At 35.8% G+C, this 27,403-nt stretch overlaps 1 protein-coding gene and 1 pseudogene across 1 annotated transcript in view; one reads left to right on the top strand and one right to left on the bottom strand.

The window, feature by feature from the left end:
• Window positions 1-27,403, bottom strand: part of LOC130682822 (serine/threonine-protein kinase TAO1-like) — a 107,025-nt gene that overhangs the window by 45,071 nt on the left and 34,551 nt on the right. Inside the window, exons 5-11 of the mRNA XM_057497770.1 lie at window positions 22,212-22,394; window positions 16,974-17,045; window positions 14,298-14,399; window positions 12,980-13,025; window positions 12,325-12,421; window positions 10,686-10,799; window positions 8,193-8,284 (exon numbers count right to left, since the gene is read on the bottom strand). Of these exons, the coding sequence (XP_057353753.1) occupies window positions 8,193-8,284; window positions 10,686-10,799; window positions 12,325-12,421; window positions 12,980-13,025; window positions 14,298-14,399; window positions 16,974-17,045; window positions 22,212-22,343 (655 nt within the window). The 5' untranslated portion in view covers window positions 22,344-22,394. The remainder of the gene's footprint in view (window positions 1-8,192; window positions 8,285-10,685; window positions 10,800-12,324; window positions 12,422-12,979; window positions 13,026-14,297; window positions 14,400-16,973; window positions 17,046-22,211; window positions 22,395-27,403) is intronic.
• On the top strand, window positions 25,075-26,164 carry LOC130682826 (transcription initiation factor TFIID subunit 10-like; annotated as a pseudogene).

The raw sequence follows: 27,403 nt of genomic DNA, 5'->3' as shown, positions 1-27,403 counted from the left end.
AGTCATTAAATCAGACCATTAATATGAATACATGACTATTATCCAATCATTAAGCTCCACTGTAGTTTCAATCAAATGTCCCAATAATGTCCTTTGTAGCAAAAATGACCTTCAATCATCTGCATCCTTAAAGGAAATTGTCCATTTTTTCTGTTTTAAACTTACATAAAATATCCCTATAATCCTTTCAATATGTGTAAAATCTGGAGTCATGTCCCCTGTCATTCCTGATATTGGTTGTTTGTGTCTTCTTTCTGTTTGATCTAGCCAGAGGTTTATTAATTTCATTAATTCTCCCAAAGAACTAATTTGTGATCTCATTGATTTTCTCTATTGTTTTCATTTTCTATTTAATTGATTTCTGTTTTGATCTTTTCTGGGTCTCTTTGTTCTGTTTACTGTGGATTGAATTCGCCCTTCTTTTTCTAGTCTTAAGGTAACAGTTGAAGTCATAACCTTGACAATTCACAAGCATACAATTTTGACTCTCAAATATCCCTCAGTTTGGCTTTGTGCTGTTATTAAATTTAGTTTCCACATCTCTGGCAGGAAAATCACGGAAGCAAGTGTCTCGCTTTTCTCAGTGTATTCTATGATGATCCTATAGAACAGGTCCATGGTTTCAGACTGTCTTTTCATTGATGGTGTTCACTTTGATCACTTAAGGCCATTCCACAAGGTTTCATGGTGAAGTTTCACTTTTTTCCATTGTAACTATTAAGTATTCGTGAAAGATACTTGAGTCTATATAAATATTCTGTTTTGTATAAAGATCATTTTATTCTCTTATTGTATAGATTTAGATTCTTCATTTAATAATTTATAACCTGCTACTATCATTTATTTTGATGTTGAAATCATTTCATTTTTGAGCAGTTGAGAATCATTTTAGCCGACTTCTGCCTTTCCGGCATGGCTCCATCATTCCCTGCTCAGCTCCTTGCTCTCTGGCCCACTAAGATGTTCCAGGATCATCTTATGCTTTCCCTACTGTAGACACGGCTCCAAGGAGCTGTGGCAGGCAGTGTGCTCACTGCTACTGCCCGTGTCACTTCTCTTAGATCCTGTCAGTGGACAAAGGAAGGGAACACACACGTCCCTCATGTATTTGTATTCATACTTGCACATTAAATATCTTTAGTTGTTTATTGAAAACAACTGAGTTCACTACAATATCTCAAATCCAATGCTATAGTACTATTTATTTGAGCCTTCTCTTTCCATTATTTGTAGCACTCTTCTCTGACAGTAAGAAACCTCACTCTCATTATCCTTAATATATTTGATGACTCGCCCCTGTACATAGCCAGTCTCCCATCTTGGCCACCACCCTTTCCCCTTTTCCCCATCAAGTTTTCAAACCCCATTCCAAGCCTGTCTACAGTGTGAATGTCCACTTCATCCACTCAGTTTCTGACACCCCATCTAAACTGGATCACTTTCTGCAGTGAGGCCCTCCTCATCAGCCCTCAGGAGGGAAGCCCCCTTCCTTTCAATCAGGCACTGCCACTGTGTCAGGTGACCCACCCCCAAATGTGGACGTGCTCCTTGGCCTCTGACACCCCATGCTGGGCTACTTCCAGGTCTGAATGCTTTGGTTACCCCACCACGACTCTGAATCTCCAAACTTGACTGCCGCCCTCCCTGGACAGGTTCTGCTTCCACATACACGGCATTCTGACTGCGGGAACTCCCTCCTCTCCTCACAGGACCCTGACACGCCACGCTGGGCTACCATGGCTCAGCAGGTGACATGGACACCTACTTTACACTGTCCTCCCAACAGCTTTAAGAATGAGTAGTTTGAAGATGGCGGCGTGAGTAGGACAGTGGGAATCTCCTCCCAAAAACATATATATTTTTGAAAATACAACAAATACAACTAATCCTAAAAGAGAGACCAGAAGACACAGGACAACAGCCAGACTACATCCACACCTGTGAGAACCCAGCGCCTGGTGAAAGGGGTAAGATACAAGCCCCGGCACAGTGGGACCCGAGCGCCCCTCACCCCAGCTCCCGGCGGGAGGAGACGAGTCAGAGCGGGGAGGGAGAGGGAGCCCAGGACTGCTGAACACCCAGCCCTAGCGATCTGCAGCAGAGCGCAGACACAGCGCATGCGTGGAGTGCTGGAAACTAGGGAAACAGGACAGCAAGACCTGTGAGTGGGTCCCGAAGCCAGCACCCCTGTGACAAGGAAAAGCGAGTGCTTTTTGAAAGTCTTAAAGGGACAGGGATGCCACACCTGGACGGAAGCATCCTGGGTCACAGTCCAGCAGCTGGAAATTCCAGGGAACTCCGGGCACACTAACCCCCTGGGAAACAGCTCTAATACCCCTCACAGAGGTAAACAGCCAAACAGCCCCCCATCCATTACTCCTCCAGGGCCCCACCACAGCATAGCAGCTGCCTGAGGCTGGCCACTCCCACAGCAAGGGAGCTTCCTCCATACCGGCCGCGCAAGATAGAGAGACCCAGTCTACACGCAAGTACCCAACACAAGCCACTAGGGGTCGCAGTTGTCCCAGTAAAGAGGCCAGGAGTAAGTGGAAAGCCTCAGCTCTCCCAGCAGACAGAAAGCCAATAGCTCACCACTGCACCTGTCAACATGAAAACGCAAAAAAATTTCATCCAGACAAGACTAACCCAGACAGCTTTGACATCTGCTACATCTTCCCCTGAAAATGAACCTGGGGAGATAGATTTAACCAGTGTTCCTGAAAAAGAACTCAAAACAAAAGTCATAACCATGCTGATGGACTTGCAGAGAAATATGCAAGAACTAAGGAGGGAGAATACAGAAATAAAACAAGCTCTGGAAGGACTTGAAAACAGAATGGACGAGACGCAAGAGACCATTAATGGACTAGAAAACACAGAACAGGAACGCAGAGAAGCTGATGCAGAGAGAGACAAAAGGATCTCCAGGAATGAAAGAATTATAAGAGAACTGAGTGACCATTCAAAATGGAACAATATCCACATTACAGGGGTACCAGAAGAAAAAGAGAGAGAAGAACGGATAGAAAGTGTCTTTGAAGAAATAATTGCTGAAAACTTCCCCAAACTAGGGGAGAAAATGGTCTGTCAGACCACAGAGGTACACAGAACTCCCATGAAAAGGGATCCAAGGAGGGCAACACCAAGACACATAATAATTAAAATCACAAAGATCAAAGACAAGGACAAAGTATTAAAGGCAGCCAGAGAGAAAAAAAAGGTCACCTACAAAGGAAAACCCATCAGGCTATCATCAGACTTATCAACAGAAACCCTGCAGGCCAGAAGAGAATGGCATGATATGCTTAATGCAATGAAACAGAAGGGCCTCGAAGAAACATTACTGTATCCAGCAAGATTACATTTAAATATGAAGGAGGGATTAAACAATTCCCAGACAAGCAAAAGTTGAGGGAATTTGCCTCCCACAAACCACCTCTACAGGGCATCTTACAGGGACTGCTCTAGATGGGAGCACTCCTAAAAAGAGCACAGAACAAAACACCCAACATATGAAGAGGGGAGGCGGAGGAATAAGAAGGGAGAGAAATAAAGAATCCTCAGACTGTGTTTATAATAGCTCGATAAGTGAGTTAAGTTAGACAGTAAGATAGTAAAGAAGCTAACCTTGAAACTTTGGTAACCACAAACTTAAAGCCTGCAATGGGAATAAGTACATATCTTTCAATAATCACCCTAAAAGTAAGGGACTGAATGCACCAATCAAAAGACACAGAGTAATAGAATGGATAAAAAAGCAAGACCCATCCACATGCTGCTTACAAGAGACTCACCTCAAACCCAAAGACATTCACAGACTTAAAGTCAAGGGATGGAAAAAGATATTTCATGCAAAGAACAGAGAGAAAAAAGCAGGTGTTACAAGACTAGTATCAGACAAAATAGACTTCAAAATAAAGAAAGTAACAAAAGATGAAGAAGGACATTACATAATGATAAAGGGCTCAGTCCAACAAGAGAATATAACCATTATAAATATATATGCACCCAATACAGGAGCACCAACATATGTGAAACAAATACTAACAGAATTAAAGGAGGAAATAGAATGCAATGCATTCATTCTGGAAGACTTCAAAACACCACTCACTCCAAAGGACAGATCCACCAGACAGAAAATAAGTAAGGACACAGAGCCACTGAATAACACACTAGAACAGATGGACCTAATAGACATCTACAGAACTCTACATCCAAAAGCAACAGGATACACATTCTTCTCAAGTGCACATGGAACATTCTCCAGAATAGACCACATACTAGGCCACAAAAAGAGCCTCAGTAAATTCCAAAAGACTGAAATTCTACCAACTAACTTTTCAGACCACAAAGGCATGAAACTAGAAATAAACTGTACAAACAAAGCAAAAAGGCTCACAAACACAAGGAGGCTTAAAAACACACTCCTAAATAATCAATGGATCAATGACCAAATCAAACTGGAGATCCAGCAAATTATGAAAACAAACGACAGCAACAACACAAAGTCCCAACTACTGTGGGATACAGCAAAAGCAGTCTTAAGAGGAAAGTATATAGCAATGCAGGCATATTTAAAGAAGAAAGAACAATCACAAATGAATAGTCTAACATCACAAATATCGAAATTCGAAAAAGAATAAAAGAGGCCCAAGGACAGCAGAAGGAGGGACATAATGAAGATCAGAGAAGAAATAAATAAAATTGTGAAGAATAAAACAATAGCAAAAATCAATGAAACCAAGAGCTGGTTCTTTGAGGAAATAAACAAAATAGATAAGCCTCTAGCCAGACTTATTAAGGGGAAAAGAGAGTCAACACAAATCAACAGAATCAGAAAGAAGAATGGAAAAATCACGACGGTCCCCACAGAAATACAAAGAATTATTAGAGACTGCTATGAAAACCTATATGCTAACAAGCTGGGAAACCTAGGAGAAATGGACAACTTCCTAGAAAAATACAACCTTCCAAGACTGACCCAGAAAGAAACAGAAAATCTAAACAGACCAATTACCAGCAACGAAATTGAAGCAATAATCAAAAAACTACCAAAGAACAAAACCCCTGGGCCAGATGGATTTACCTCGGAATTTTATCAGACATACAGAGAAGCCATAATACCCATTCTCCTTAAAGTTTTCCAAAAAATAGAAAAGGAGGGAATACTCCCAAACTCATTCTATGAAGCCAACATCACCCTAATACCAAAACCAGGCAAAGACCCCACCAAAAAAGAAAATTACAGACCAATATCCCTGATGAACGTAGATGCAAAAATACTCAAGAAAATATTAGCAAACCGAATTCAAAAATACACCAAAAGGATCATACACCACGACCAAGTGGGATTCATCCCAGGGATGCAAGGATGGTACAACATTAGAAAATCCATCAACATCATCCACCACATCAACAAAAAGAAAGACAAAAACCACATGATCATCTCCATAGATGCTGAAAACGCATTTGATAAAATTCATCATCCATTCATGATAAAAACTTTCAACAAAATGGGTATAGAGGGCAAGTACCTCAACATAATAAAGGCAATATATGATAAACCCACAGCCAACATCATACTGAACAGCAAAAAGCTGAAAGCTTTTCCTCTGCAATCGGGAACAAGACAGGGATGCCCACTATTCCCACTGTTATTCAACATAGTACTGGAGGTCATAGCCACAGCAATCAGACAAAACAAAGAAATACAAGGAATCCAGATTGGTAAAGAAGAAGTTAAACTGTCACTATTTGCAGATGACGTGATATTGTACATAAAAACCCTAAAGTCTCCACTCTTAATCTACTCTAGCTATCTTTCCTATATACTAACAATAAAGTAATAGAGAAATCAGGAAGACAATTCCATTCACAGTAGCACCAAAAAGAATAAAATACCTGGGAATAAACCTAACCAAGGAAGTGAAAGACCTATATCCTGAAAACCACAAGACACTCTTAAGAGAAATTAAAGAGGTCATTAACGAATGGAAACTCATCCCATGCTCTTGGCTAGGAAGAATTAATATTGTCAAAATGGCCATCCTGCCCAAAGCAATATACAGATTTGATGCAATCTCTATCAAATTACCAACAGCTTTCTTCAATGAACTGGAACAAATAGTTCAAAAATTCATATGGAAACACCAAAGACCCCGAATAGCTAAAGCAATCCTGAGAAGGAAGAATAAAGTTGGGGGGCTCTCACTCCGCAACTTCAAGCTCTACTACAAAGCCACAGTAATCAAGACAATTTGATACTGGCACAAGAACAGAGCCACAGACCAATGGAACAGAACCCAGAGACTCCAAACATTAACCCAAACATATATGGTCAACTAATATTCGATAAAGGGGCCATGGACATACAATGGGGAAATGACAGTCTCTTCAAAAGATGGTCCTTGCAAAACTGGACAGCTCCATGTAAGAAAATGAAACTGGATCTCTGTCTAACCCCATACACAAAAGTAAATTCGAAATGGATCAAAGACTTGAATGTAAGTCATGAAACCATAAAACTCTTAGAAAAAAACATAGGCAAAAATCTCTTGGACATAAACATGAGTGACCTCTTCTTGAACATACCTCCCCGGGCAAGGGAAACAAACCCCAAAATGAACAAATAGGACTATATCAAGCTGAAAAGCTTCTGTATAGATAAGGACACTATCAATAGAACAAAAAGGTATCCTACAGTATGGGAGAATATATTCGAAAATGACAGATCCTATAAAGGGTTGACATCCAAAATATATAAAGAGCTCACACACCTCAACAAACAAAAAGCAAACAATCCAATTAAAAAATGGGCAGAGGAGCTGAATAGACAGCTCTCTAAAGTAGAAATTCAGATGGCCAACAGACACATGAAAGGAAGCTCCACATCGCTTGTCATCAGAGAAATGCAAATTAAAACCACAATGAGATATCACCTAACACCAGTAAGGATCACCGTCATCGAAAAGACAAACAACAACAAATGTTGGTGAGGTTGTGGGGAAAGGAGAACCCTCCTACACTGCTGGGGGGAATGTAAATTAGTTCAACCATTTTGGAAAGCAGTATGGAGGTGCCTCAAAATGCAAATACCATTTGACCCAGGAATTCCACTTCTAGGAATTTACCCTAAGAATACAGCACTCCATTTTGAAAAAGACAGATGCACCCCTATGTTTATCACTGCACTATTTACAATAGCCAAGATATGGAAGCAACGTAAATGTCCATCAGTAGATGAATGGATAAAGAAGATATGGTACATATACACAATGGAATATTACTCAGCCATAAGGAAAAAACAAATCCTACCATTTGCAACAACATGGATGGAGGTAGAGGGAATTATGCTCAGTGAAATAAGCCACGCGGAGAAAGACAAGTACCAAATGATTTCACTCATCTCCGGAGTATAAGAACAAAGGAAATCTGAAGGAGCACAACAGCAGCAGAATCACAGAAGCCAAGAATGGACTAATAGTTACCAAAGGGAAAGGGACTGGGGAGGATGGGAGGGAAGGGAGGGATAAGGGCGGGGAAAAGGAAAGGAGGCATTACGATTAGCATGTAGAGTGTGTGGGGGCACGGGGAGGGCTGTGGAACACAGAGCAGACAAGTAGTGATTTTACACCCTCTTACTGCGCTGATGGACAGTGATTGTGAAGGGGTATGTGGGGGGGACTTGGCGAAGGGGGGAGCCTAGTAAACATAATGTTCTTCATGTAATTGTAGATTAATGATACCAAAATAAAAAATTCAAACTGTACAATAAGGTATGCAAGCTGATAACCTAATCCTCATACCGAACATAAAGTATTAAGTAACCTTAGTAGTGGTACTACTACTCTAAAGCATTCATGAATCTATAACCATAGACATATTCTAGGTGTTTAACAAATACTCATTAAATTTTAGACACAGATACCTCAAAATTAATACCATAGTAGAAACTATTTTAGACCTAATTTAATACAGCAAATATAATATACCTAAACTAGCATATATATATATATATATATATATATATATATATATATACACAAATTGCCAAATAACCAAAGTGACAACCTTGATAGATTTATTGCTCCCCTTAAACACTGACATAAAAATGAAAAACTGTACTTTGGTACAGAAATTGAGGTGAAACATTGATGAAAACTTACTACACAGTAATAAAGAGCAATGCTTACCTATTTCAATACATGTTATCCCCAGAGACCATACATCTACTTTGCTATCATATTGTTCTTCATTCCTGCCTAAAATTATTTCTGGGGCCATCCTAAAACATAAAATGTTACTTAAAGTTAAAAAAGAAAAGAAAAATATACTATTCTTTAAAAACATAATGACTGTACACATGGAGAATACCTGTGTGAATTCCAGATGATATGTCTGGACATAAGAATTCTTATAATGGGAAATAAATGCATTATGGGTTATGAGGTGAATATTTACCGTTGCGTACACAGTGTTAGACTTATTCTCACCAGTTGTCATGATCACGTACCAGCGTCCTGGAGGAAAGACTCCCCCGAGCAGGGGTGCGTTCTGCATCAGTTCAAGTTTGCAGATTGTAATATTGTATATCCTTTATGCCAGCGGTTCTCATACATTTTGGTTTCAGAATCTTATTACAAAAGTCTAAATTTTTATCACTGGCACTTGTTTTCTTGAAGTAAACAAACTCCCTATATTTAGCTGAGAAAATATCTGCCACAATAAGCAAAAATGAATAAGCAGTTTGTCAGTCTTTTCTGCAAATAGAAGTAGTGTTCTGTGATAAAAGTGGCTAGGACCGCCACTCATAACTAAATAAATCATACAATTATTAACTTTGGAGGCGTCTTGGCTATAAAATGAAACGCTAATTCGCATCTTCAGCTAGACTAATGTTCTCACTGTTGCTTTACCTTATACTTCCTTTCTACTTGTTAAGCACAGACAAACATTTAGAACAGTTTCTGACTGCTTAATATGATTGTCACCAGGCGTATGTGAGTTTCTGTGTGTAAAAATATGTAAATATGTACATAGTGCTGTGTTCCTAATATACCATATACAAATTTCAATTGCCTATAATAGAGGGCTTCTAATGTGTTAAGATGTTGAAGTAAGCTTGGGGAGTCACCAAGTTCAACAAAGTTAAAAAGGTAGTTTTGTTTTTAATGCACAACTTTCTAGCTCATTTCTAGTACCTAATATTGATCACTGACTTGTAAAGAGGGTGACCATTAAGAAGCATTATTTGTCCAAAGAACCCTTTTTTTATACAGGGGAAGAGGATTCTATCTAAACTAGGGTTCTACATAAGAAATTTTTGGTCATACAGAACAGTGGTCTTCAAACTTTTTATTTTCTTCCAATGAATTTATTTAAAAAATGTATCCGCTTGTACATTTTTGAGTTAGTATCTAAATTTTATAAACTTAATAGTTGCAAAGGATATAATGCAAACATATGTATATGTGCTTTACAGATATTTACAACTTGGAGCTGAGGACCTCGCTCATTCAATTCATTAAAAACACTGCTGTATAATAACCTAATTAGCAAACACAGTCTGCACGGTCATATGAACCATTCAGAACAGAATTATTTTCTGCCAGGAAATGCCAAACTTCATTTCTCATTGTAAATAACATGTTAATGTGTCCTCACAATGATTGTCCCAGTTGTAAATGAGATAATTTGTGATTCACTAGAAAAGAAGATGGGAGGAAAGATAATTGGGGAAAAGAAAGAGCAAGGAATAAAAGGAACTGAAGAGAGATGACTGTGAAGGCAGAAGGCCCTTTGCCAAAACTTGGTGTCCTAACTCTTCAATATTTCTGATGCTATATATTCTAGATGTTATGTTTTCTCAGATTGTCCCTCTGGTGATGGTTTGAGGCTTTTAATTCTCAGAACAATGCATCACTCTACTCTTCAGGATGGGTGAGAAGCCTTTCTTTAACAAACTGGGAGTTGGGAGATTTGAAAGGTAGGTGGAAAAGAAGATGCAGTAGACCTAAGACACTTCTCAACATATACAGAGAGAGGACATCTATGGAAGTTGAAGATGTGGAAAATTATACCCTTCAAACTTGCTGACATTAATATGGAATTATTTATGAATAAAATTAGATGATGTCTAGAAGTCGCTTCAGATAATTGGAGGTGGGAGGGAGGGCAAGAAGGTCAAGTACACAGGGCAGCCAGGCCCTGGGGTAGTGCTGTTAGGCTGAGCTGACCGCTGTGTGAGCCTTCGTTATATTTTTGGCTATTTCCCTGTATACTTGAAATTCTCCACAATCAAAAATGAAAACAAAAAGTTCCTAATCAGCTACCAGTCTTCAGGTACTCTTATTCGGAAGATACTGACACACAGTAAGTATAAATAAATCTAAAGAAAATTTCCACTTAGCATTTCTATCTTCTCCCTTCTTAAAGATTTAAATTTTTTCACTCCTACCCCCAATACATGATGTAGATGATAACAGGAAAGAAACGTAGGGGGGACAAATGATACAGTAGGAGATACAAGGGCAGCACTCCAAATCTGTATCTGAAACTACAGTGCTTAGAGTAATATCTAAAGCAGCACTGTATTTCCAAGAGAAACATAAAGCACCTGATAAAAGTACAACCACACACTGCCTATTTCAATTATGAGGATGAATACCAGATAGGACTACGCTTACCAATGCGGTGTTCCCACAAAAGTCTTGGAATAAGAGGCCATGGAAGCAAATCCAAAGTTAGCAATTTTCACCTGGCCTTGTGGTGTCAGAAGGATATTTCTTGCTTTGATGTCTCTGCGTTTAAGGAACACAGAAAATTATTTTTCTCTCCTTTGTAACATTATACTGAAAATGATAAAGATCATATAAAAATTTATAAAATAGGGAAGGAGAAATGAGAATAATTAAGGCCTTGGATAATCTCTCAATTGGGATAATGAGAATTAAGATCCAAACTAAGAAATGAGATACACAGAATTCCTATTAGTATATAGTAACAATTTTCTAAAAGAGAAGATAAAATAGCAGTAGAAACAGAAGAAAAAAATTAGGTAATTAATAGCACAGACTCGATATTTGAGTGCCTGTTTATTGGTACAAATAATGGTTTTAAAAATTTAGCTGAACATTCTTATATGACTGGAAGATTTCTGAGTAGACCCTTAACAATATAATGGAAAAAAAAGAACCTGATGCCCCCAATTTTTTTTTTTAATTATTCATATCATTCCAAATTTTTGCATAGTTCTCCTACCTAAATATGAAATGAAAACTGAAACACATGGGTAAGGTAATATCAATGATCCCAAATTTACTTTTAAGCTCTTTTCCAAATCAGCAATGTACATGTGAACTAAGAAAATTATAATGGGATTGTATTCCCAATGGGCACCATAACATTCAAAAATAAAGAAATTTCTAAGCACTTGTCAATTCATACTATACAGTATTATAATGGGTGTAACATTAAGTCAATCTATTTTCTTCCATTTGTTTTTTTTAAAAATGGAAGGTTCTTTGAAGTTGAGAAGTTCTTAGGTTCTGCTTCCAACTCTTTCATTCTCTTATTTACTATGCATGTGGATTTCTCTTGGACCTTACTATCCTCATCTAAAAAACTGATAACCCATTAATTTGCAATGACTCTACTATACAAGTTTACTATGTATTGTCTGGTTCACATAGATAATTTTTAAAATGCTACCTTCCTTCTAAAAACAGACAAAACCAATACCAATGCTAAAAATGTAGTTTATGATAGTTTAATCTTTAAACTACTATCCATTATCAAGGATTATCAAGGATTATCTCAAAAGCATTGAGTGTTAAGTAGCTTTTACTTGTCTCTGTCATGGAATCAATGGAACAAATCTGGCATTATGAGTCACCAGGAGGACAAAAGATCTAGGTTAGTTCTAGTCTAATTTATCTTGCTTCATCAGCTTTGAGAAGTGAGTCACAAATTGGGGCATCAGTTTCTTCATCTGTAAAATGAAACAAGTAAGAATACATAATCCCTATCGTCTTTTCCACTTCACAAATTAAACTTTTCTATAATTAAATTTCTATCACGAATCTATAAAGTGCACATACTTCAGAAGGCCCAGCAGCATGTGTAGAAAAAGATAAAATTATTCTCAACAAAGAGATCAAATAAATTAGTATATTCATTTTAAGACACGGATAAGCTAAAAAAATATGAGTTTGTAGAACTCCAGAATACTTTTATTTAGCTAAAACCAACAAAGCTTTCAGGATTAATAAATTCTAGGTCTGATAAATTTGCTTATTAATATATGGTAATTTTTAAAGTACTTACCTATGGATCATGGCACGAGAATGGAAGTAGGCTAATCCCTGAAGAGCACCGTGTATAATTGCTGCTATTTCCATTTCTTGTAATGGCATTTTGTGAACTTAAAATAAGATTTTATTTGAAAATAATTATTCTATAGAACATTTTTATTTTAAAATATATATACATGCATATCTAATATATGGGCAAATTTCAAAAAACTCACATTTAGCAAGAAGGAATTTTTTGCTTTCCAAGATAATAAACAAAGCAATTGAACTTAATAAGTGTGCAGTTGTGCCTAGTTATTATAGTTCACAGCCAATTTTCCTCTAAGTTAACATTTAACAATTATTTCATGATTATAAAAACAATGAAAGAGAAGCTTTCCCTTTTTATATTCCTACATATCTTCATTCTGAACAGAAGGAATAAATCAAGTTTAATGATAAAGAAGGCAGAAAAATGCCTGTTAAATCATAATGAAAGAAAACTCATCTGTTATGCTAAAACGTAGTATTTAATGAGGACAGTGCATACCACACTGAGACTCTAGAAAAGACAAAGGTTTTTACTCTTCCTGGAAAGTTTTAACATTATTAAAAAAATCTCTTAGTGAATGAATTGTCATTTTATTATACTAATACTTTTCTTTTCTTAATAAATAAAGGAAACTTACATTCCAGCAAATCTGAAACAGATCCTGAACAATATTCCATTACAAGCTACAGGGGAAAAAATGATAAAAACATTAAAATACACTATTAAAATAAAAAGATTCTATATGAGATAAAATAAATTCACCAAGGAGATTGAGAAGATAGTTTGAAGTGAAACAAACTCTACTTATCAATTACCTTTAAATATAAGTATACATATTGAAACTTGTTAAATGCATACATGAAGTTAAGCCAATGCTACATTAATCTTTTATAATGCCGACATATAACTGCTTGTAGAAGATGTGTGTTTCATATAATTACTAACTAAAGCTATAAAGGAGTATACATATTCCATTAATATTAACCTAGAGTAGCAATACTGGTATTGTTAGGAAGCAGAAAATCGTCCTCTGGTACTATATATATATACAAAGTTTAGGTTATAGTTTAAATCTTTCCTATAAAGCAAACAAAGAGCACCTCTTATGTGCCAGGTATTTTATATATATTAACTAATTTAATCCTCATAACCACCTCTGGAAGTAGACCTATTGTCATCCTTGTTTTACAGATGGAGAAACTGGAAAGACAGAGAGGCAGTCTACCCTCTCTGCCACTGTTTTTTCTTATACCACAGCCTTAAATTTAGGAGTACCATCACCATCAAATTAAACCAAACATTACAAATCTAAATAAATCTAAGTTCTGTATACTAAAATGATAATCAGCTGTAGCTTATTAAAAATAAAAGTTCATTCCTGTTTAAAGAAAACTTAGCCTTTCTCCGAAAAGACATAATTACTATGCCTAAACCGTTGTAAGATTACTACCTTACCTTAGTTTCAACAATAGGGCAAAATTAATTTCCATTTTCTGCAATAAAATGTCCCAATTTTCTACCTTTAGTATTATTCAGCCAAAGAATCACAATCAGCTCAGATTTCACCAGGATTCACCACCAATATTCCAACCAAGATCCTTGTGGTTAAATAGCTTACAATACATTTATGTCAAAAATAAATGCTGATTTTCATCCTTTGATAGGATTGTTCTCAGCAAATGTTTGATAAAGCATTTGAAGAATGATACCGCTAACATACATCAGAACATTTTCCCGTGCACGTGACGGTCAGCTGAATCTCTGGAGTCAACTGGCAAAGGTTCTGTTATCTCTTACTGCCTAAGAGTTTCAGGGAAAGCTGCTCCTCTTTACTCAGTATGAGCTCACATTTCAAGGTGTTTGTGCGTGGCTTTACACAACTATTTTGAGACATTTTTGAATTAATTATAAAGTAAGCCTACTAAAATTACAGCAAGGGGAGAGCAGACACCTACCCATGCTCTGTGCTCACGTAAATAGCAGCCTTTGTATTCTACAATGTTGGGATGTTTTAATGTTCGTAGGCACCTGACTTCCTTAATAATACCCTGCCAACTCTGTGGGGAGAAAAAAAAGAATAAAGGAAAGAATTAGGAACAGTTGCCTTTCCTTAGAAAACTATAGAAGTACAAAAGTAATTATTAGATTAAAAAGTTAACAAGAACATACAACTTTGCTTTATTTGTAATATTTAAATGTCAAACTAATATATTTTAAAGAAATTACATTCATATAGTTTACAACTCAATAACATAAAATTCATTCCAGGTAGGACACATTTTTATTTTCATAAAATTTATTATCAATGAGTCTTATAAAAATTTTACAACCACACACCAAGCCTGTTGGAAACTATATACTATATTTAGTGGTTTTTCTTCAAAAGTTCAACCGCCCCCTTCTTTTTTGCAGCTTTATTGTTGTATGATTTACATACCTTAAAGTTCAGCTGTTGTGTTTTTTGGCTTATATTGTCTACCAAATTTTAAGTTTTTTCTGCTGTTTAAACTCAAATCAAGTAATTACCTAACTTCCTAAATGCACATATTCTAAAATGCTAGTGAACACTGAGGTTATAACAGAGGGAAGTTCACAGAAAAACCAAGCAGCACGGAAACATTTTCCTACAGGATTTCCCGAAGAGCCTTCCCATTGACGCCTACTAGTAAACAACAGATAAACCTTCAGCAATAAAAGCTACTCTATGACAACTTCAGAAACTTAGGCCATATCCTAAATATAGTTACTTGTCAGAAGCAATCAGGGAACTGAAAATACCAGAGGCTTAGTAGATGTAGGATGGGAACTTGGAATCTGTTTTTTGTTCTTGTTTCAGTTTTTCCAAGCTTTACCGCTGACTTGTACCATATTTCTAAAGGTAGGGGAACTAGAATACAGAACTTTAAAAAATGTTTTGCACTAGAATTTAAGATCCTGTATCTCCTATGTTATTTCATAAGCCCTCAAGAAAATAGAGCAAGATATTCACAGTGTAAAATGTGTAAGCTGTAAGATGCTAACTTCAGAAAGTGTTTTATGGGCTTTACATTTCAAATTTGAGTGCTCTGGGAGGCAAACTCTCAAAACAAAACCAAGCTAAAACCTGTATTCTTCAATGTAAATAAAACTTCCAGGAAGGATACAATATTAGATGAGGGAAGATGATGCCCTAGGTGAAACTTTTTGTTCTGGGCATGACTAATTAAACAGACTCCAACACAAGTCTGCTATGAAAGCTGGTTTTAAAGTTATACTGTAGAATGGCAAATTAAATTAAACTTGTAAAAAATGGAGGTTTTTTTAGGGGTTTTAGAAATTAAGAGTTTTTTTAGGTATCAACGTAATGGAACAGTGATCAATCACAACAGTGTTGTCATACCCATAAGTATGATTATCACAAAAAACAACATTTACCACAAAACAGAGATTACAGAAATGTAGAAAGCCAAAACCTTTAAAACTTAAAGACTGATCTAGCAGTTCTACCTCTGGGCATATACCCTAAAGTTTAAAAGCGGGAACTCAAAGAAATACTTGTGTACCTATGTGCACAGCAGCATTATTCACAATAACCAAGGGGTAGAAGCAACTAAGTGTCCATTTACAGATGGTAGATGGACAAAATGTGGTGTTTTTACACACACACACACACGGGAATATTATTCAGCTTTAAAAAGAAAGGTAATTCTGACACACTACAACACAGATGAACTTTGAGGACACTATATTAAGTGAAACAAGCCAGTCACAAAAGGACAAATGGTGCATAATTTCAATTACATGAGAAACCTATAGTAGTCAAATTGATAGAGACAGAAAGTGGAGAGGTGATTTCCAAGGGCTGCGGGGAGAAGGGAATGAGGTGTTACTGTTTGATGGGCGGAGAATATCACTTTTGCAAAATGAAAGAATTCTGGAGATGAATGGTGGTGATGGTTGCACAGCAATGTGAATGTCCTTAACACCACTGAACTTACACTTAAAGTGGTTAAGATGGTAAATTTGTTTTGTGTACTTTACCACAATTAAAAATAAATAAATTTTTTAAAGAATTAAAGACAGAGAACAGACTTAGAAAGTAATTTTATAAACTTATGCAATTAAAGAAGAACTAATCAGAACACTGATGAACTAAAGTACATGCACCACAGTACAGTAATTTTATTTTTCAGATTATTACCCACTGTCTTATTTTTCAGACTTGATATATAGCTGCTGATGATTATTTGAAACAGCTGTTAAATAATTTCTCAACCATTAAAAATTTATATCCAGTATACTTACTGTCAAATGTACCTTATTCTAGTGTACTTTCTCAGACATGATAATCCCTCTATTATAGAATAATCTGCTGAACAATTTAAAAAATTAAATGCGTGTCAGCAGCACATATCCAAAAAAATTAAAAGTAAGGGATGTAGTTGGGAGGTTTCTGGGATGTCAGGAATGTTGTTTATGGCTCTAGGTACAGGTTAAACGAGTACATTGAGTCTGTGGAAGTAAATTCACTGAGATAAACCTTAGTATTTGTATATTTTTCAACATTTTTTGAAAAAATTTCCACCTATCCCCAATTAAAAATGGTATGGCTTTCTTTAACATGCCAATACAAACATACATATTTCACCTACCTCCATAGCCTTCTTTCCAGTAAAAGGTATTCTCTTGATAGCCACCTCGTCATGGGTGTGCACATCTCGTGCCTAAAAAAGACAGAAGACCACGGTAAAAATTAACATTTATAAACTACCATGTCCAAAAAGATACCAAAACTGATTTTAAAGAACATTAAAAACATAAGTAAATGGATAGCAAAAAGCATATCAAATTGTCAAGGAGCTGGTACTTTAGAAATAAAAATAATGCATGTTTATCTTTGAATCAGCTAGTTGAGAGGAAAAATATAGAAATTTGTACAGAACTATAAACAAACAAATAAATGACTAGTACAAGTCTATGCTAGGCCTGTAAATGTCAAAATTTCAATGAAATGGACAATTCTCTAGGAAAGAACTACTAAAATTGATCTAGAGAAGAAAATTTGAGTAAAACAGTGGTGGAAGATTGAAAAGAATACTAATTGTCTTTAAAACTGTGAGTGGAGCAGTTTCACTAGGGGAACTTCCCAGGATAAAAGGGGAGAAAAAGGAAAGCTACCCCATTAACTGTAAGGAGGCAGTCTAACCCAACAACTAAACCCTCACAAGCAGCGCAAAATAGAAAGTTAGGTACCAATCTGACTTATAAATGTAGACAAGGGAACTCTGAACAAAATTTTAAAACCAAATATTACCAGGCATTAAAAGAATATTTCATTTGGATAAAATATATTACCACAGAAATGCAAAATTTTGATACAGGAAAACATTCCATAATTTGCCATATTTTTTTACAAATCAAAGGGGGAAATATATACTTATACATATAAATGCTTAATAAATATTGAAAATGTAGAAAGAGCTCAACTCTAAATGTATCTAATGCAGGGAAGACCAAAGTCTTAGAAAACCCACATGGGAAAGGTAATTCCTCAACATGATAAATCATGTCTATTGTAAACAACTATTAACTAGAATTAAGACAAGACAGCTAAAATGCTATCACCGTTACTATTTACCACTGCTATGGAATTTTGATAAAAAAATAAAAGCATAACAGAAACATAAAGGTTACTCTTTAGAAAATAAGAGCCAAATTCTCATTATGTGTTAAAAAAAAGATGATGTATAAAGGCGGCACAAGAGGATAGCTGCAAAACATTTCAAATGAGTTCAGTAAGAAGGGTTAATCATCTCTAGTCATCTGTGGAAGAATTCATCTTCAATTCAGTCTTTAATGAATTCCCAAAGATAAAATGTTTTAATATTAGATTATGGTGATGGCTACAAAAATCTAACTTACTAAAAATCTATGAAATGCACACTTAAAATTGGTGAACTGAGAGTATGTAACTTAAATCTCAAAAAAGCTGTTAAAAAAATTAGACAAGCAGGTATGTAAATTATACCTAAATAGAGTTCCTTAAAATATATACATATATATATATATATATATTCTTTTAAGTGGGTCCTTGGAACAACTAATGACCTTCCAATTTCAATTACTAGCAGGCTGGTTAAGGAAAACGTGCACCGCCTAACATAATGGGTGAAGTGGATCTGTCTGCATAAGACCTTGAATATGAATTTATTTTTCCAAAATGTTCTCTACTCATCAATCTGTGAGCCCCTTGATTTCAGTCATAAGGTCTAACCAGCTACATTCTTTTCTAACAGTTTTAATGAGATATAATTTACATAGCACACATTTCACCCACTTGAATGTGTGTAATTCTATAGCTTTTAGTACACTGAAAGATGCATGGCAATATTGATCAATATGATACATATATGCAATTTACTGATAACTACAATTTTAGAACTTTCATCACCTTAAAGAGAAACTCCAAATTGTTTCATTTAAAAATGGTTAAAATGGTAAATTTTAGATTATGTGTACCTTACCTCAAATTTTTTCCCCATTAAAAAAAAAGAAAAAAGAAACCCCACACCCTTTAGCTATCACTCTCCTATCCCTATTCCTCACCCCTTCAGCCCTAAGGAACAGCTAATCTACTTTCTGTGTCTCTGGAGATGTGCCCATTCTGTACACTTTGGAACCATATAATATATGGTCTTTTGTGACTGGTTTCTTTCACTTAGTATAATGTTTTCAAGATTTGAGACCAGTGAATGTTGAGCATCTTTTTATGTGCTTTTTGGCCATTTGTACATCTTTGGAGAAATGTCAATTCAGATTCTTTGCCCATTTAAAAATTGGGTTGCCTTTTTTTATTGAGTTGTAAGAGTTCTTTATATATTCCAGACACAAGTCCCGTAGCAGACATATGATTTACAAATAATTTCTCCTATTCTATTGTTGTCTTTTCAGTTTTGAAGCATAGAAGTTTTACATTTTGATCAAATACAATATCTATGCTGTTCTTTTGTTCATGCTTTTGTTGTCATTTCTAAGAATCCTTTGACAAAACCAAGGTCATGCAGTTTTACCCTAAGAGTTTTATAATTTTAATGTTCATATATGGTATGAGGTAAGGGTCCAATTTCATTGTTCTGCTAAGGAGCTGCATTTCTAACTAGCACAGGAAGTCCAAAAGAGGGTATACTAAATGCAGTGTAGTCACTTGGAGTAGATTCCAGAACAGAAAAGAGCACAAAGACTGGGAAAATCAAAATAAAGTGTGTTGTTTAGTTAATAGTATCAGTGTATCAATGTTGATTTCTTAGTTTTGATAAAGGTTCTGTGGTTATGAAACTTGTAAACTTTAAAGGATCTGGGAGAAGATTATAGGGTAAACTCTATTATTATTGCAAAATCTGCAGCTCTAGTATTACTTTAAAATAGTAAGTTAAAGTGACTGTAATTTATTAAAATCCAAACTCATTAGTAATGATGATTACATTAAAATTAAATCAGATTAAAATGAGATTATTTTTGCCTATCACACACACAAAAAAAACCAACAGGAAAGTATTTAATGTCCACAGTCATGTTTCTCTGTCCCTTCAGGATTACGAGTTGTGCTAAATTTGTGTTTGTCTGAAGCTTCTTCAAGATTAGATTCTGGTTACATATCTCTGGCTGAAATATTGTGTCCTTTTCAGGGTATCATATCTGGACGCATACAATGTCTGTTCATCACTGGTTACAAATTTTCATCACCCACTCAAGGTGTTTGACTGTTTCTTTCCAATGTATATAGTTATAACCACTGTTTCCTACTTTGTATCTAACAAGCAATCTGTGGAGAGATACTTTTAAACTATATAAATATTCTGCTCATCAAACTTTCCCCCTAGTTTTAGCAACCACTGAAGATTCTAGCCCCAAACAATCTTTGCAATGATGATTTCAAAATGCTGGTTTTTCCCAACTCTACCATTCCTTTCACATTTATCAGTCAGCATTCTATTATAAAGAAAAGCCCTCCCTTTCTAACTATCTATCCATCCTATATCTGTCATGGAAATTAGGAATTCCTATTTTATTCAATGGGTTATGATCAATAGATGTCTATATTGATGCTCAAATTGTTCCAGATGTGGCCAGTGGGAGCATCTTCAAGCTGGTTCTAGCATCCTCTTGAAAGGTCCTATTTTTCATTTTAAAAGCATTTTTTAAATTTCTGGTTCAAGTTATTCTAAAGCTTATCTTTTATGATCCTTGTCCCCACAGTAGAATGAACCATTACTGCAAGAGCTCTTGATCCATGTAGTGAGGAAACCAAGATCTGAGTGCTAAGTGTGCTGCTTGCTACTAGGATATCAACGCAACTAGGATCTTACAGAAGAGAGAGCTAGGAAATATATATGTCATGTAATTAGTTCATGTTAATGCCACAAATTCCTATCCAATACCTATCTAGTCCCACATGGTTCTTCCTTACATTTGCCAATTTCCTATTTCTATCATTCTTTTCAGTTAGGATCTGAGTCCAAAATGACATCAAAATTATTCACTGCTCAATCTTTTAACACACAGTTTCAGAATTGTCACACCCATACCAATATGAAACAAGTTTACGGAGAAGAGTTCAAGATTTGTTGGCAGTTTCCTCTTCCCAACCAGACAGAGGGTATACACTTAAAATACTGTGTATGGAAGTTACTTGTATTAGTTTTGGTTTTTACTCCAATGTGGTTATAGCCCAAATACAGTTGGATTCATTGTTCCTGCTTGCCTATTAGTGACTCCCCCCATACATAATGACAATTTTAACTTTCAAATATACTAAATATTTATTATCAAAAGAGGTAAAACAAGTTATCATTCTATCCTCTTTCTACTTCTTTCTATTCCCCACAACTATCACCATTCTGTATCTTGAATTGTTGGTTGCATGGCATATAACTTGTCTAATTTCATCAAACTGTACATTTAACATATCTGTATTTACTGTATATAAATTACACTTAATAAAACAAGTCAACTAAAAAATACTACTGACACACATTGAATGGCTACATGACAGGGATTTTTTCAACAGGGTTCTCTTATTGGGCCCATTTCTAAGAGGCTGTATATTTTTTTCCTTTTTTATTCTATATTTCTCCACAGTAGTATTAAGGAGAACAATGGGAGAAGCTTACATTCAGACAAAACTGTAACACAGAAAAAAGGTTGTTTATGAAATACCTGTTTTCTGAGTGTCTCTTCCCTTATTCTGTGTCCAATCCAGAAATCAAACAAACATAACCTACATCACACACATACATAAAGCATGCGTAGACAAAAAGACTCTGCAAGGATGTTTATCTAAACAGCAGCTGTCTTTGGGTAGGAAAATTGCAGAGGGAGTTTCTACTACCTTATTTTTACATTTGTAATTTTACATTTGTAAATTTTACATTTGTAAATTTACCTCTAATTTACAAATGAGAATTAAGTGAAAAGTTCAAACTGTTAAGAATTTGGAACACATTTTCTCTTTTATTCTTAAGGTACCCATTAAAATGAAAAACCTAAATCTGTAATACTACCAAAATATTAAACATCTATACAAAACTTGTTGCTGAGAAAAAAAAGCATTCTTAATAAGAAGAAATAATGAATGAATAGTAATGAAATGTGTGTATGGGACTTTACCTAAGTCAGTGTTTTGTTACATTTGATTCAATAACAATGTAAGTCATAAAACTGCTAAAGTAGTGTAAACAACATGGAAATTAAAGGCGAATATCTTTCCCATTTTTTCAATAATCTAAGAAGCTCAATAAATAAAATGATCTTTTTATATTACTGATTTTTACTCTGCCAGGACTGGATATTAAATAAATGCTGGTCACTGACATTAAGCCTTTAACACTTACAAAGAACACTGTTCCATAGCCTCCCTGGCCAACTTTTCTGAGATCTGTGAAGCGCTTCCCTGGATCTTCTTTGGAGAAGAGTTTTGCAATCTCAGGGTCCTTCAGGCTCTTTGCTTGGATAGTTGATGACATTCTGCTGGGCAATCAGCTGGCTGATTCTAATTTTATGCTGCTCTCCCAACCCTTGGGAAATCGGTATGAATGAAGCCACGTTGGCATAAACAATTGGAGATAAATAAGAAAAGAAAAAAGGAAAAGCAAAAGTTGTTAAGAACAATTAGTGTATCATTTTCTGACTACATATATAAAATTATCTTAGACGTGGAATTTCACTGAAAAAGTGTTGCCTACCAGTGCAGGACTCTTAAACCCAGCTCATCATCACAATCACCTGAGCTGCTTTAAAAAAAAAATTCCCACTATACATAGTATGTAAGTACATACTATATATACACTTCTAAAGATTAGATAAATCTTTATGTACTGGAAGGCTTTCTGTATCAGTACTTAAAGATTTATCTAACTCTGATGCAATAAGCTCATCAGCAAAAGAGATAATACAGTAGGAAGACCATTAAAAACATGCCCAACAACTCAAAATGTACCCATAATATGTTTCTAACAACAGGAAGATTCCCATCTATTAAGGACCTTCAAATGCAAGAAAATAGATAATAGATTTAATTCAGTAAGATTTCTTTTCCTTTCAGATACCACATGGCAGTGTTTAATCAACTCTAACACAGACATTCCTAAGAAAAATGCAATGGAAGAAAATAATGAATTTAACATAGATAACTGTTTCCTCCATAACCTGATTCATATTAAAATGTGGCCTTATCATATCTGCTTCATTATGTAAGTAGATACACTACAGAATTCCCTGGTGGTTCTGGTATCAGTTCCTTTATATCAGATTAACAAATTTAAAAAATGGCTGCTATAAATGAGAGGCTTCAGAACCTGGTTCTAGAATGACACTGTATAGATAGGAAACCTGACAACAATTATTTACCAATTATGAACTTGGGTAGCCTCATTTTCCAAGTCTATAAAATGAAAGAAATAACCTACCTCCTAGAGTAGCTGTGAGGGTTAAATGAGTTAATAAATGTTAAGTGTAGACTAGTACTCAGGAACAGTAAGCAGTACATTAAATGTTAGTTAACATGTACTCCTTAAATTTACCAATTAAAATTAAAAACCCAAAAAATTGATTTCATTAAACTCATAAGGTAAAATAAAGCTCTAGCCAGTTTTTTCCATGCGCAAAGCATATTTTTAAAAAATTTTAATGTTTTTAATTTTATTAATTTCAAAAATTTTTTAAATGACAGAGAATTTTTTAAGCCTGTCTCCTTTTTACTGATGTCAACTGAACCAACTATAATGCTTATTAATAATTTCAAACTATATAAAACACATTTACATATCTTTTGCACTTCCCTAAACTAATACTACATTGCACTAAAAATTCAAATTACTACTTTGTTATTCCTTTTCTAACATAGTAAAGGCTTCAACAATATTCTTCACTTTTACCAATCACACGGCTCTGGAAGTTAGTTCCCTGGAACAATGCTTCAATTAAAATTCTTCCAAGTATATATGACAACAGGAAAGTCATATAACTTATCACTCCTAAAATGAGGAAATTGAACTAAATTCTATATAAACTGTACCTATTTAACTAATACACCTGCGAAAAACAAAAAGCCTTCAATGTACCTAAGACCTTATTTAAAAATTTGAAATATCACATTATAGTACCTTTATTACAAGCATGACTTAACCTAAAATTTTGTAAAAATTTTGAAAAGAAAGAAAAAAACATTACAAAAAAAGAATACATCCTTAGAAACTTGTGGGACAGTATCAAATTGTCTAAATTTCACATTATAGGTGTTCCATAAAAGAAAAGAAAATCTTAGTGTTTAGATAAAACAATTCTTACTAAGAGCAGAAAAGATCTCAGCTTTGACAAAAACTTAAATTTAGAGAATCAAGATGCTCAGCAAACCCCAAACAGAGCAAATTCAAAGAGTTTAGGCCCAATAAGGCGTAAACTCAAAATCAGTAACAAACAGCTAGGCCTGATAAGCCTAAGCATGTCATAATGCTAAAAAAGCAAAGATAAACTAAAATTTGAACGATCACAGAATTCTCATAAAATACACTGGAGGCCATAGAATGTTCAATAGTGTCTTTAAAGTGAGGAAAGTAAAGAACTGTCAACCCAGAAGAGAATCCTTTATCTAAGCAAAAGATTTGTGGAAAGAACTAAGAAATAATAGAGAGACAGAGAGAGAGAGTGAGTTAGATGGTGGAAAGCTAAGAGAATCTGACATCCATTAAGGGAAATGTAAAATATTAAAGAAAAGAAAGCTAAAGGCTATATTAATGCCAGATAAAATATTCAGAGCTTCAGAGCTAGGAAAATTACAAGGAGAAAAGAGGTACATTACATACTGTTATGATTTCATTCATGAAATTCTAAATGTATACTCACCTGACAAAAGAGCTTCAAATTAAACGAAGCAAAAATTGATACAACTGAAAAGAGAAAAGTCTGTAACTAGAACACCACCACCACAGACCAACACTACCAACCAACAGGTCCTAGTGACATTCCAGCATGCAGCCTGGCCACAGAATGCACATTCTTCTCAAGGGTGCATTATGACATACACTGTGAGATCATATACCGGGTCATAAAACTAATCTTAACAAGGGAAAAAATTTCAATTCACAGAAAATGTTTTCTGATAAGAGGGTAGTACACTTAAAATCAGTAACAAAACAGTTATAAAAAAACAGAACCTCAAGTGTGGAAATTAAATACACCTCAAGGTAACCCACGGGTCAATAAAGAGATTTCAAGGGCAAAGAGAAAATATGAAATGTGTGAAAATAGAAATAGAACATAAAATTTACAGGATTCTTACACAGAAATTAAGGCTCTAAATCATAGTAGAAAGAAAACTCCAATGAATAATCTAATCTCCCATCTTAAAAATCTAGAAAGAGAAAAGCAAATAAAATGGAAGCTAAACATAGAAGGAAATACTAAAGAACAGAATGGAAATCAATGAACGTAGACAACAAAATCAGTGAAATCAAAAGCTAGTTCTTTGCAGGGAAAAAAAGTCAATAAAACTGAAAGAACTCTTCCAAGCTAACCAAAGAAAACAAGAGCAAATTACCCAAAAGAGGGCATATCACTATATTCCTAAAGACATTAAAAGGATAAGGAAACACAATAAACAGCTCTAAACTAATAAATTTGACAAAATAGCTGAAATAGGCAAATTATATGGTAGTGGTAGTTATAAAATGCCAAAACTCACTCAAGAAGGAATAGAGAGTTGCCTCTCCCACCCAGATGACAAACTGTGGTGGCTCAGGCTCAGACCTCGAGGAGGCACCGGCCTCTACTGCCTCAGCCCGTGCAGCACAGCCCTCAGTGCACTGCTGCCAAAAAGAACAAGGCAGTGACAGTACGGGTGTTGGGGCTGGAGGCGCAGCAGGGGGCATGGGATGCACGGCGGCGCAGGCTGGAGAGCTGGCTGAGCTGAGCGGGGAAGCTGTCACTGGGCGGTGCGGCATCCTCAGAGGGGGCCGTGTCTAACGGCGTTTACTTGATACTCAACACTGCTGATGGAGCAGTGAGGCCGGTGGTGTTCAGCACACCTTTCCTGGACTTCCTGATTGCAGCTGGAGGCTTCCACATCCCTATTCCCAGATGTAATGACTGGATACTGCCTGAACCATGCTGGGTTTGAGGCCTTGAACACACATGGAATTCAGCTCATCTCCCTAGCTGCCCATAAATTCATCTCAGATATTGCCCACGATGCTCTGCCACACCACAAAATGGAGTACACTTAACCATGGAGGAGGTGACCCCTGCCCTCAGTGAATACGACATCAGTGTAAAGAAGCGACACTACTGACAGGACTGGTTTGCAGATGGCAGCGTGACAGGTGAGACAGAGGCCTCCTCCCAAAACCACATATAGTATGAAAATATAATTAACACAACTAATCCTGAAAGAGCAACAGGAAAGAAGGATCTCTAGGAATGAAAGGATATTGAGAGAACTGTGTGACCAATGTAAACGGAACAATATTTGTATTAGAGGGGTACCAGAAGAAGAAGAGAGTGAAAAAGGTAAAGTGTCTTTGAGGAGGTAATGGCTGAAAACCTCCCCAATCTGGGGAAGGAGATGGTCTCTCAGGCTGTGGAGGTGCACAGATCTCCGAACGCAAGGGACCCAAGGAAGACAACACCAAAACATGTACTAATTTAAACGGCAAAGATCAAGGATAAGGACAGACTATTAAAAGCAGCCAGAGAGAGTAAACAGATCACACACAAAGGAAAGCCCATCAGGCTATCATCAGCCTTCCCAGCAGAAACCTTACAGGCCAGAAGGGAGTGGCATGATATAGTTAATGCAATGAAGCAGAAGGGCCTCGAACCAAGAATACTCTACCTGGCAAGGTTATCATTTAAATTTGAAGGAGGGATTAAACAATTTCCAGATAAGCAAAAGCTGAGACAATTTACCTACCACAAACCGTCTCTACAGTGTATTCTGGAGGGACTCCTATAGATGGAAGTGTTCCTAAGGTTAAATAGCTGTCACCAGAGGTAATAAAAATGTACAGAGAAAGAGTACAGAATGCGATACCCAATATATAAAGACTGGAGGAGGAAGAAATGGAGAGGAAAAAAAAGAACATTTAGCCTGTGTGTGTAATAGCACACTAAGTGAGTTAAATTAGACTCTCAGATAGTAAGGATGTTACCCTTGAACGTTTGGTCACCACAAATCTAAAGTCTGCAATAGCAATAAGTACATACCAATCCATAATCACCCTAAATGTAAATGGTCTGAATGCACCTATACAAACATGACTCAGAAATGACATGATCATGTTCAAAATGGCCAGAATAAAATCCCAAATTTACTGCACATGCTAAAACAAACAACACACACATACACACACCACTGGAGAATGTGACAAATTCTAAAGGAAAAGAAAGGACAGATGCCTATTTGGAGATGCCTCATGTTGTAATTATCAGATAAAGACTTTAAAGCAGCTATTATAACCATATTAAATGTGGTAATGCTTAATACTCTTAAAAATTGTCTAAAAGTCTAGCAGAAAAATAAAAGTATAAA

This window comes from Manis pentadactyla, chromosome 3 (assembly GCF_030020395.1).
Source record: "Manis pentadactyla isolate mManPen7 chromosome 3, mManPen7.hap1, whole genome shotgun sequence".
Taxonomy (NCBI): Eukaryota; Metazoa; Chordata; class Mammalia; order Pholidota; family Manidae; genus Manis; species Manis pentadactyla.
The sequence above is the reverse complement of the archived record's forward strand: the minus strand, read 5'-3'. Positions and strand labels throughout refer to the sequence as shown.